An 11974-nucleotide genomic window follows, 5' to 3' on the forward strand; every position below is an offset into this window, starting at 1 on the left:
CTGTGAGGGGTAGGTTTAGGGGTAGGGTTGGTGTAGGGCAATAGAATATACGGTCTGTACAGTATAAAAACCATTATGCCTATGGGATGTCCCCACTTTTCACAAAAATAAACCTGTGTGTGTGTGTGTGTGTGTGTGTGTGTGAGTGTGTGTGTGTGTGTTTGAGTGTGTGTGTGAGTGTGTGTGTGTGTATACAGTATATAAGGAACAACACTTTCATTTGTAAATGGAAATATTGTTTAACCTTCAAAAAAAAATGTATTTTCATATTATGATTATATTCATATTATATTAAGATTTTCCTTTTTTTATTTAATATGTATCCAGTTAGAATGAGATCTTAAGGATATTTTCATCACTCTACTTTGTATTTAAAGCTGATATGTGATTTTTTTTTAACGTGTTGTGATAGTAAGACTTACATAAATGTGAATTTGGCAGGTCTCCACCAGAGTGACATAACGTTTTCTTGACATACTTTACAAATAAATAAACATAAACATGCTTGATCATAATTAGCTGGCACATTTAACGAGGATCTGATTTGTGTTGAGTCATAATGAGCTCATCAATCCACTGTGACAAAAAAATACATTTACAGAGAGACATTGACAACTGTTTCCGACTTCAAAGTTACACTTTATCAGATCACATGACGTCCTCACCTGCACTCTGGACCGCAGATAAAAGCCTGCTCCGCACATGCAACTGCATGCAGTCTGAAGGTCAGAGCGAACATGGCAACCCGCTGGGGAATCTGTGGAGCTGGAAACATCAGCCATGATTTCTGTGTGGCTCTGAAGACACTTTCTCATGAAGATCACCAGGTACAGTGCAATACAGTCAGTATTCATATTGAAAATCTTAAAAAAAATAAAAATAAATAAAAACTCAAACCTAAATTGGGTTTTCTCTTTCATATAAAGAAATGCTTTCCATTTGAAGCAAAAAAGAGAATTATCCAAAGTTGTTTCCTTTCAGTGTTGGACTATGCTTTATATGCATGCAAACTTATCCTTACTAAAGAAGTTGGATTGTGTATATCATGCTGCAATACGATTTGTGACGAATGCATCTTCACGTTCCCACTTATGCTACTATTTATGTGCTGCCATTTTGGCCAGGACTCCCTGCAGAAGAGATTTATATCTCAATGGGATAATTCCTGGTAAAATAAAGGATAAATAAATAAAATAAAAAATACAGTGCAGATCGAACCAAGCATCTGCTTTTAAAATCTGATTTAATCATTAACTTTTCTGTCTGTGTGTGTTTTGTAGATAGTTGCAGTTGCAGCAAGAAGCCTAGAAAGTGCAGAGAAGTTTGCAAAAACTCATGGCATCCCAAAAGCATACGGCAGCTACCAGGAGCTGGTGAAGGATCCAAATATTGGTGAGTAAACAGACACAGCTGGACAGAACTGAAGAGACAGAATCCCTCAGAATCACTGACGAGCGTCTCCTGTCAGATGTGCTGTACATCGGCGTTCTGCACACACATCATCTGCAGGTGGGTCTGCTGTTCCTCAACGCTGGGAAGAACGTGCTGTGCGAGAAACCCTTCGCCATGAACCTCCGAGAGGTCAGACAGCTCGTCTCGGCCGCCCGGGAGAACAACGTCTTCCTCATGGAGGTAAACCCAGCACAAAGACCTGATCTACTCATGTAGACTGGACAAAGAACAACAGAGGCATAAGAACTATTTGAGTTCTCCATATAAGACATGAAGGTGTCCAGACACGTTTTGAGGTCCCTGTATAAGACATACTCCAAAACAGAGTAATTTAGTAGCATTCTGCTCTCATGAATGAATCTGTGATTAATTCAGCCCAATAATGTGGAGGGAATCTTATGAAAACATGGCCTGGTTATATTTCACTATATATATATATATATGTGTATGTATATATGTATACACTGTAAAAAATGACCGTGATTTTAACAGTAAAAAACTGTGAAAATGCTACAGTAAAAACCTTTTTAAATGGTAAACGGTAAGTTCCCCTACTATATATGGTGAAAAACTGTAATAGACATTTCAGACAATTTTACAGTAAATTACCGTTTTTGGAAGTGAAAAAGACTGTATAATTTACAGGGAAAACCCGTAAATTGATGCTCCCAGAATTCCCTGCGTTGCATTTCAAATTTGATGATTTTCTTTGAAATAACTATGTTTCTTCTTAGTTTTTTTCTTATCAGCTATGTTTATTAGGGTTGTATGTTACATCTAATGTTGTTAAATTAATGTTTATTGCATATTTCAGTTTTATGAGTGTCACCATGATGGTGTTTAGTGTTTGTGTGAATGACACTGTGCAACTTCTATATATATCTATATATATATATATTAGTATTGGCCTTCTCAACTTGTGAGAAAAGCTGCTTGTGGTGAGCTTTGGTTCATTATGTGACTTTCTCATCACCACCTGATTTTGTGGTTATCAGTGTAGATACAAAACAAGATTTCAGTACTTCAGTAGGTCGGTATATTAACATTACATCAGTTAAAGAAATAAGTTTTTTAATTGTAAATTTAAGTTAAATCCGTAAACCCTACAAAATGTTGCTACCGTATTTTTTTACGGTAAAATTCTGCCAACCACAGCTGCCGTTTTTTTACCGTAAATTTTACGGATTTTTCTTTTTACAGTGTATGTATTGCATTGTGACATTATTTTCATGAGAATTATGTACATTTCTCACCACATTCTGAAATAATAATAAATTATAATAAAAAATTATAATTTTTGTGAAAGATGTAAGAAAATAAACCTATTTTTTAATAATTATGATATATATAATTACAGTATCTACTTGTGACATCATTCAATTATTATTATGAAAACAAAATATTGTTATTAAAATCAGCATTAATCAAAAACTTTACAACAAGGCAAAATCTAATGATTTTCTACCGCTATTTGTAAATGCATTACAATTCATTCAATTATTTTTTTCCCTCTAATTCCATTCCAGTAATGGGAAGTTAAGGGAAATGTGTTTATAATTTCACCATGCAAAAAAATAAATAAAAAAACGTAATAATCACTTAATTGTCTTGATGCAAAAAAAAAAGAAGAAGAAAAAAAGATTTTAGTTATTTATTTATTTTCACCTAATTATGTTGACATGCTCTTTGTGATTCTCTAATTTAGTTATTTGGTAATACTTATAGATATATTCAACTGACTGAAATAGATTTTGACAGTACAAATACTAAAAGGTACATCTTTGTACCTTATTTGCCCCTAAATGATACAGTTCATGTTAGTACCTTTTGAAAGTGTACCGCTCCGGTGACAGCTTTTGTACCTTTTTTTGTACCACACATCTTCAAAAGAACAGAGTGAGGACTCTCATGCCAGCTGAAATGAAACATGGCATCTGTGTTCTCTCTGTGTCAGGCGGTCTGGTCCAGGTGTTTTCCCGTGTACGCTGAGGTCGGCAGGCTGCTCTCGGAGAGCGCCGTGGGGCAGGTGAAGATGGTGAAGGTGTATTTCGGTCTTCCTCTGCTGGACCGCGAGCGCGCCACACAGAAGGAGCAGGGCGGAGGAGCGCTGATGTACATCGGCATCTACTGCCTGCAGTTCGCTCTGATGGTGTTCAAGGGGGAAAGACCAGAATCCATCCACGCCACGGCAGTCCTGCTGCCCTCAGGTACAGTAAATATCACCACCGCATTAGTTACAGTGCATATTCACTGTGCAAAATGCATGAATCTGAGATGGTTCTTAGCTCGTAGAGGGCCTTTTTTTTAGTTTGTAAAGGGAATGTTCTTACAGCGTTCTGGGAATGTTCTCTTAATGAACAAATGTGACCCTGGACCACAAAACTTAAGTAGCAATTTTTCAAAATTGAGATTTATACATCATCTGAAAGCCGTGCTGTTTGAGACAACTATTTGAAAATCTGGAATCTGAGGGGGCAAAAAAATCTAAATATTGAGAAAATCATCTTTAAAGTTGTCCAAATGAAGTTCTTAGCAATGCATATTACTAATCAAAAGCAGTGTTAAGTCGCTGGGGTATATTTGTAGCAATAGCCAACAATACATTGTATGGGTCAAAATTATCCATTTTTCATTTATGCCAAAAATCATTAGGATATTAAGTAAAGATCATGTTCCATGAAGATATTTTGTAAATGTCCTACTGTAAATATATCAAAACTTAATTTTTGATTAGTAATATGCATTGCTAAGAACTTCATTTGAACAACTTTAAAGATGATTTTCTCAATATTTAGATTTTTTTGCACCCTCAGATTCCAGATTTTTAGTTGTATCTCGACCAAATATTGTCCTATCCTAACAAACCGTACATCAATGGAAAGCTTATTTATTCAGTTTTCAGATGATGTAGAAATCTCAGTTTCAAAAAATGTACCCTTATGACTGGTTTTGTGCTCCAGGGTCACATTTTAGTGCTTATTCAAGGTATTCAAGCTTTGTGTGTGTGTGTGTGTGTGTGTGTGAATTGAAATGAATGTAAAAGTAACGGAGATTTCCTGGAAGTAGTATTTTCACATTTTGAAGCATTGCTAAAATAAGACATTGACATTTAGAGACCATATTGACAAATGGTGTTCAATTTATTCCTTCTGTTTTCTTTACTTGTTCTTAAAAAGTCTTGCATTTAGCTAAATAAAACCAGCAGAAGCCCTGAATAAATGCTTGAGAATGTTAGCAGGATGCTCTCAGCACGTGGTGTGTGTTATCTGGGCCATTCTCTTTTCTTCCACTGTGCATCTTCTGTCAGGAGTTGACGAGTCGATGGTGGTGGTCCTGAAGTTCTCGGGGAACAGGATGGCCGTGTGCGCTTGCACCATCGCCTGTGATCTTCCAAACGACGCCACCATCTGCGGAAGCAAAGGAATGATCCGAGTGAGTGACACACACTGGATTACTGCACACTTACTTCATTTCACATCATGACCGACTGAACTGAAACAAACAAGCCTAAATGTTTAATTCATTCATTTATAGTTCATCAGATTGATTCTGTTCGTGTCGATGTTTTTCTAATACAAACAAATTTTGCGCTTGCCACTAATAAAGCTATTTACTCATAAAACAGACGTGTAGGACTGTGTTGCCTTTTCAAACAGGGGGACATGTTAAATACTAAATGTAAGTATAATAAATATATTTACAAGTATATCATTCATATATGTATATTAGTAATATACAAAAACGAAAATATAGGGCACAACCTAACTCTTATTTTAGTATCATTGATTTTTTATGAATATTTTGAATTAATTTATATTTTCTGTTTTCATTTTAATTACAAGTTTTAGTAATTTTGTTTTTGTAATTTTTATAAGTTTTTTTTAATAAGTCTGTATAGATTTTATTCGTTTTTATTTCAGTTTTAGTTTGAGCTATTTCAGTGCATCATGTTAAACCAAATGAAAATGAGAAATGTTGCTTTGGAAACTAGCTGAAATAAGTTATATTTAAAAAATATTTTATTTCATTTTTTATTTTATTTTAATTTTTTTATTTTTTTATTACTTTTATTTTAGGTTTGTGTAAATCCATTTGGGATTCAGATTTTTCTTATTTTTTCACAAATTAATTCCACACATGTCTGGTACAAATTTGTGGTCTTGTTTCATAAATATTTTTTTCCTCCCTTACTATATATATATATTCTGAATAAAGATTCTGAATTTTGGCACAATTTTTTCTCTTTATATTGTTGATATGGTCACTAGTAAATAAAATACAGAGTTTTGGCATGAAACTGTAGATGGTGCAGTCCGATAGGTCTAACTCAATCTGACCTAATGACATCATTATCACATGGCACAGCTGATTGGTTCGCTCCTGTATCGGTAGCCAATGAGCTCGCTGCTCAACATTCAAATATATGACTAGTGCTTGCTGTAGCAGTTGCAGCTTGCTTCAGAAACCCTTCACCTTCCCCAGCTCCACCTGTATAGATCTGCTACGAGGTGATTCATGTATGCTATATGGGGGTTATTCATGTATGTTATATGTGCAGCAGCAGTATTTCTTACATGCTCACAGCAGCATGTTGTGGATGTATTGGCAGTAGCAAGTCTCGGTACTTGCATAGCAGATCTATTCCGCCAAGACCAAATACATGAACATTGTCATGTGCATTACCATGCCAATCCCTCGAGAGTTGTCATCATGACAGAACTAAGTTTTGTCATGCTAATGCCATTTGATGCAGAATAACGCAGTTTTTGATCTGTTCTCGTCTCTGTGCTCTAGGTGGCGCATCCCATGCACTGCCCAACCATTCTGGAGTTGAACGGGAAAAAGACAGAGTTCCCTCTTCCTGAACCCGGCCTGCCTCTGAACTTCCATAACAGCACCGGACTGAGATACGAGGCAGAGGAAGTGAGGCGCTGTCTGCTGAAAGGTGACGCTCCGTTAAACCTGCTGTTATGATGAGATGAGCATGAGCTCTGCGTCAGGATGATGTTTATGTGATCTGTCTCGCAGGACTGAAGGAGAGCATCAAGATGTCACTCACAGACTCAGAGCTGCTCATCGAGATCATGGATGAGGCCCGGAGACAGGTGGGTGTGGTTTATGAGCAGGACAGCCAATGACTGGCCTCCATTCCTTGCTTGACCTGACTGGATGGTGCAAAGAAACAATCATGCTTGAACATGTGTGTAATGAAAAGTCTTGTGCGTGTAGTAGTGGAGACAAATTGTGTGCAATAAAAGTAACACAAACACAGTGGAATTTGTGGAATCTCTTCATTAATTCACTATGATAGTCAAAAGAGTGATGCTGACTTATAGATTATAGAGAGTTCAAAATATTGTAGACCACAATGCGCTTGTTTACATTTATGCATTTTGCAGATGCATTCAAGGTGCAAATGATTTTTCATTTAATAGCCAATAGCATTCAGTTTTACATCACAGCCATGAAGCATGATTTTCTTCTTTTAACTGCCTGTCAGAGGGTGATATCTGACCTGAGCTGAGCACTGAAAGGCTGCAGGTTTGAAGTTATCGAGACACATACAATGTAAATCTACAATGTAAATTTTGCATTAATTTATAATTATTTAAAATGTTCTTGAAACACTTCCACAAATCCATATGTAATATTTTAAATAACTTGATTTCTTTTAAATATACATCATTTAGAGTACAAGCTTTCTTGGAGGAAAAAAAATCATATGTATAATTAACTGAGTTTTGTTACTCATCAGAACCAATTTTACAAACTTTTTTATTTACTTTTTAAGCCCATTTCCGCCACTGAATAAAAAAATGCAATTGTGTGTTATAAAGTCAGAATTGCGAGATAAAATCTTGCAATTTTGAGAAAAAAGTCAGAAATACGAGATGTAAACTCATGCACAATTTCGAGAAAAAAAAATCCGAATTGTGAGAAAAAAAGTTGCAATTACTTTTTAATTTAACAGGCTTCCATACTTTAGAGCCAATGGGCATTATAAATAACTTGTTTTTTTTTAGAACAAAAAAAATGTATATTTATTCATTACCTTATTTGTGTATTTATTGATGATCATTTATGGCTACATTTCTAGTACAGGATTAAAGTTTTCTTTAAAAACAAATTCATGTTTAATTATCTGGGTTTTGCTACTCTTCAGAACCAATTTTGCTAACTTTTTTATTTGACTAAAAATGATGTTTTATGGCTACATTTTAAATACAGAATTTTTTTTTAAGTATAATTACTTGAGTTTTGCTACTCTTCAGAACCAATGGACATTTGAAATAACAAAAAAAAAAAATGTTTTCTGGCAGCAGTTAGAGTACTATAAATAAAACAGGGTCATATTGCTTGTGTTGCTGGAATATACTTTGGGTCTGAATGGGTTAAGATGGATTTTCCAGCACAGACAACAGTGTTGCATAATACTGTTTGAAACATCGATTGTTGTATATTATGTGTTTCACTTTCACTTACAACAAAAATAGTAGTAGGCAGTATAGAGTATATACTGCACATAGTGTTTGTTGCCATCTGCTGGTTCTTAGAGTAACACACACGCACACACACACACACACACAGGCGATCATGGCGATCAGGTGGGGAATCTGCAGCGCTGGGAAAATCAGTCATGACTTTACAGTGGCACTGAAGACTCTCCCAGCAGAAAATCATCAGGTAAAGCGCAGAAACACACCTGCTTACATGAGAAACTTCAGGAGAAACACACATGCGCACTGAATGAACGGGAGTTAATCCTGATGATACAGAGTCAGACCACACACACACACCTGACATGCACTGAGTCTCACGCATAAGACACTCTAACATGCGTTTCACAAACAGTTACATGATCTGCTGAATGTAAACAAAGCGCACAGCTGAATCAGGAAGTTTTACTGTGCAGCGGGGAAACAGCGACGCCACTGTGATCTGGCCAACATCGGTACTGCACTGTGATTATGTAAAGGAAAAAAACACATTATTGTTACATATAGCATTTAATTATGCCACAAGATCCCCCTGAGACCCAGAAAAAAGCTTTGTGAATTTAGTATTTTTTTCATGTCATTACATTGTTTAGAACATAAGAAAACATGGAAAAATAACATTTTTGAAAAATTATATTTTTTATTCATATGTTATAATATGTCCTCTGTAGAGGACACCAGGACTCAGGAGTTTTTCTAAAAAAAAAAAAAGACATGAAAAGGCAAAAGCAATGGGATTTTAAAAAAAAATAATCACCAATCGATTTTTAGGTTTCAGGATTTTTTTATACCAAACTTTGTATAGGGATGATTCTCAACTATGTTGTAAAAGATATAACAAAATGATTTGATATACCATTTTGCTTTATGCAGTATGTGTGTAAAATTTCCATAAACTGGTTTTCCCATTAAACAAATGTTTAAAAAAGAAGTGTAATAATGAGAGTAATAATTGGCCAGATTTTCATAATAATATCTAATATTTCATAAGAATACTGGTATATAATTTATTTTCCTATTCAATTGTTTTGTCTCCCAAAATGCGTAATAAACATGCTTTTAGTCCTGGTGTCCTCTACAGTGGACATGTATGAAATGATGACCATTTCTGGTCAACAGAAAGTCATATTTTTTCTTTAAATATTTTTTGTATAATGTTATTTCCTATTTATTATTAGGGGCCAGTTGTCCAAAAAGTTGAATCTGGATCAGAATGGAAATCCCATGTTTTGCGATCCAGGATCAGGAAACCCATCTTACTTTTGTGCCGGTTTTTCAAAGCAAAATTGGATTGGATCACCCTGATCCAGATACACACTTTTCCAGATTTCCAAATCTGGATTATAGTGCTCTACGGAGCCCCTAAAGGGACATGCTGATGGAGAAAAAAAAGCCAATGTTTTGCATTCTAGTTTAGCATTGCATTTACACAAATAACTACCATCTCTGATGATTGTGCCAATGTAGTTTACAATCAGTGATAAAAAAAACACTTTCAATTAAATATAATATATTTGTTTGATATTGACAGCTATTTGGGGATATATTACATGTTACAAATGTTGCACTTTTTGGACCAGTTTTAAAGTTACATTTTTGTTCCTGAAATCCACTCTTCTGCTGGGATCAGAATAATCCAGGTTTTTTGGATCAAAAGTATCCCAATCTTACTAAAACGTTTTGAACGACACAAACTGAGGAAGATTGGATTTTGTGATCTGATCTGAATTCAGAATCCTATTTTTTCTTTTGAACAACCCATTTTCAAGATTTGATCCGATCCGAAAATAATCACCAATCGATTTTTAGGTTTCAGGATTTTTTTATACCAAACTTTGTATAGGGATGATTCTCAACTATGTTGTAAAAGATATAACAAAATGATTTGATATACCATTTTGCTTTATGCAGTATGTGTGTAAAATTTCCATAAACTGGTTTTCCCATTAAACAAATGTTTAAAAAAGAAGTGTAATAATGAGAGTAATAATTGGCCAGATTTTCATAATAATATCTAATATTTCATAAGAATACTGGTATATAATTTATTTTCCTATTCAATTGTTTTGTCTCCCAAAATGCGTAATAAACATGCTTTTAGTCCTGGTGTCCTCTACAGTGGACATGTATGAAATGATGACCATTTCTGGTCAACAGAAAGTCATATTTTTTCTTTAAATATTTTTTGTATAATGTTATTTCCTATTTATTATTAGGGGCCAGTTGTCCAAAAAGTTGAATCTGGATCAGAATGGAAATCCCATGTTTTGCGATCCAGGATCAGGAAACCCATCTTACTTTTGTGCCGGTTTTTCAAAGCAAAATTGGATTGGATCACCCTGATCCAGATACACACTTTTCCAGATTTCCAAATCTGGATTATAGTGCTCTACGGAGCCCCTAAAGGGACATGCTGATGGAGAAAAAAAAGCCAATGTTTTGCATTCTAGTTTAGCATTGCATTTACACAAATAACTACCATCTCTGATGATTGTGCCAATGTAGTTTACAATCAGTGATAAAAAAAACACTTTCAATTAAATATAATATATTTGTTTGATATTGACAGCTATTTGGGGATATATTACATGTTACAAATGTTGCACTTTTTGGACCAGTTTTAAAGTTACATTTTTGTTCCTGAAATCCACTCTTCTGCTGGGATCAGAATAATCCAGGTTTTTTGGATCAAAAGTATCCCAATCTTACTAAAACGTTTTGAACGACACAAACTGAGGAAGATTGGATTTTGTGATCTGATCTGAATTCAGAATCCTATTTTTTCTTTTGAACAACCCATTTTCAAGATTTGATCCGATCCGATTACTTTTGAACAACTGGCCCGTGTCTTGTCATTCTGCTTGTGCTGTGGAAGCTTCTCCTCGCGTGTGAACACAGCTGGCAGTAAAGCTCTTCTGACTGTGAGTGGCAGGTGTTGGCGGTGGCGGCTCGTGATCTGAAGCACGCTCAGGAGTTTGCGCAGAAGCACAGCGTCCCGCGCTCGTATGGCAGCTATGAAGAGCTGGCCAAAGACCCGGAGATCGGTGAGACTGCGTACTGATCTCAGACCAGCATCTGAGTGTCCATCAAACTCCCTCCATCTCTTCTCCTCTGAACCAGTCAAAAGAATCTCAGGGAATGTGACAAGATTCCTGATGGAATTTCCAGCATAAAGATTCCATCATAATTTCTTAGAGAGTCGCTAATGAGATCAACTAAGAACCTGGTTGATTTACTAAAATTTATGTAAGAATTGAATAAAAAAAGGCAATTGTGACTCTTTATCTCACAGTTCTCTTTCTTGTAATTGTGAGAGAAAAATGTCGGAATTTTAAAATGTAACAAAAAAAAATCACAATTACCTTTTTTACTTTTATTTGTTTTTTATTCCATGGCGGGGGGAAACAACAACCCATATCTGAGATATAAACATAGAATTCTGAGAAAAAAATATAGAATTGTGAGATATAAACAAAAAGTTGCCACATCATGAAAATCTGACTTTTCCAGGTTGTAAGTGCTATAATCAGGTCCCCGGTGCATCTACCAACCAAGGAAACGTGGAAAAGATTAACCCAGTAACTTAGTTTTGGGAAGCCTTTTTCTGCAAGCGTCTGAGAAAATGATTTGGCTCCCTTTGGTGACGTGGCAAAGGGATCTCATTATAATATTACCGCCCCTTAATCTGTAAGTTTCCACCCACGGCGCCGTTATTGTGTTTTCACAAGCGACAACGGTGTAGCAGCTCTAATGCCATGGAGAAAGTTTGAGCAAAACATGCTAACTGTTCTGTGTTTGGCTGCACAGACGAGCACAGAACACTGTTTAGAGTCCCAGCCTCAGAGGAGACGACAGAGCAGTGCATTTATTGATTTATTTACTGTATATTGCTGCTGCCACACAGATCTAAAATAAACAAGCGATTTATTTCCCAGCTGTTTACCTTCACAGTCATAACCCACTGTTTTTGTAACTCGTGTGTGTTTTTAACGTAAACTTGTGTGTGAATGAGAACTTAGTTTAGT

At 35.6% G+C, this 11974-nt stretch overlaps 2 protein-coding genes across 2 annotated transcripts in view; both read left to right on the top strand.

Moving 5' to 3' along the window:
* The first annotated feature begins 676 nt into the window (after positions 1 to 676).
* On the top strand, positions 677 to 6723 carry LOC107665437 (trans-1,2-dihydrobenzene-1,2-diol dehydrogenase-like). The gene is made up of 7 exons (XM_016456316.1): positions 677 to 827; positions 1281 to 1392; positions 1469 to 1632; positions 3407 to 3659; positions 4760 to 4884; positions 6247 to 6397; positions 6481 to 6723. Exons 1-7 carry the CDS (start codon positions 738 to 740, stop codon positions 6588 to 6590), a joined length of 1005 nt encoding a protein of 334 aa, XP_016311802.1. The 5' UTR covers positions 677 to 737; the 3' UTR covers positions 6591 to 6723.
* A 1260-nt stretch (positions 6724 to 7983) lies between these two features.
* dhdh.2 (dihydrodiol dehydrogenase, tandem duplicate 2) overlaps positions 7984 to 11974 on the top strand; it is an 11460-nt gene continuing 7469 nt past the window's right edge. The window contains exons 1-2 of the mRNA XM_016455844.1: positions 7984 to 8136; positions 10882 to 10993. Coding sequence (XP_016311330.1) covers positions 8047 to 8136; positions 10882 to 10993 — 202 coding nt within the window. The 5' untranslated portion in view covers positions 7984 to 8046. The remainder of the gene's footprint in view (positions 8137 to 10881; positions 10994 to 11974) is intronic.

This window comes from Sinocyclocheilus anshuiensis, unplaced genomic scaffold (genome assembly GCF_001515605.1).
Source record: "Sinocyclocheilus anshuiensis isolate Anshui unplaced genomic scaffold, SAMN03320099.WGS_v1.1 scaffold1303, whole genome shotgun sequence".
Classification (NCBI taxonomy): Eukaryota; Metazoa; Chordata; class Actinopteri; order Cypriniformes; family Cyprinidae; genus Sinocyclocheilus; species Sinocyclocheilus anshuiensis.

Coding starts and splice junctions, on each gene's coding strand:
- LOC107665437 (XM_016456316.1), top strand. CDS start 738: ATGGCAACCCGCTGGGGAATCTGTGGAGCTGGAAACATCAGCCATGAT. Junction 1,393..1,468: donor GGTGAAGGATCCAAATATTG/GTGAGTAAACAG, acceptor GTCTCCTGTCAG/ATGTGCTGTACATCGGCGTT. Junction 1,633..3,406: donor ACAACGTCTTCCTCATGGAG/GTAAACCCAGCA, acceptor TCTCTGTGTCAG/GCGGTCTGGTCCAGGTGTTT.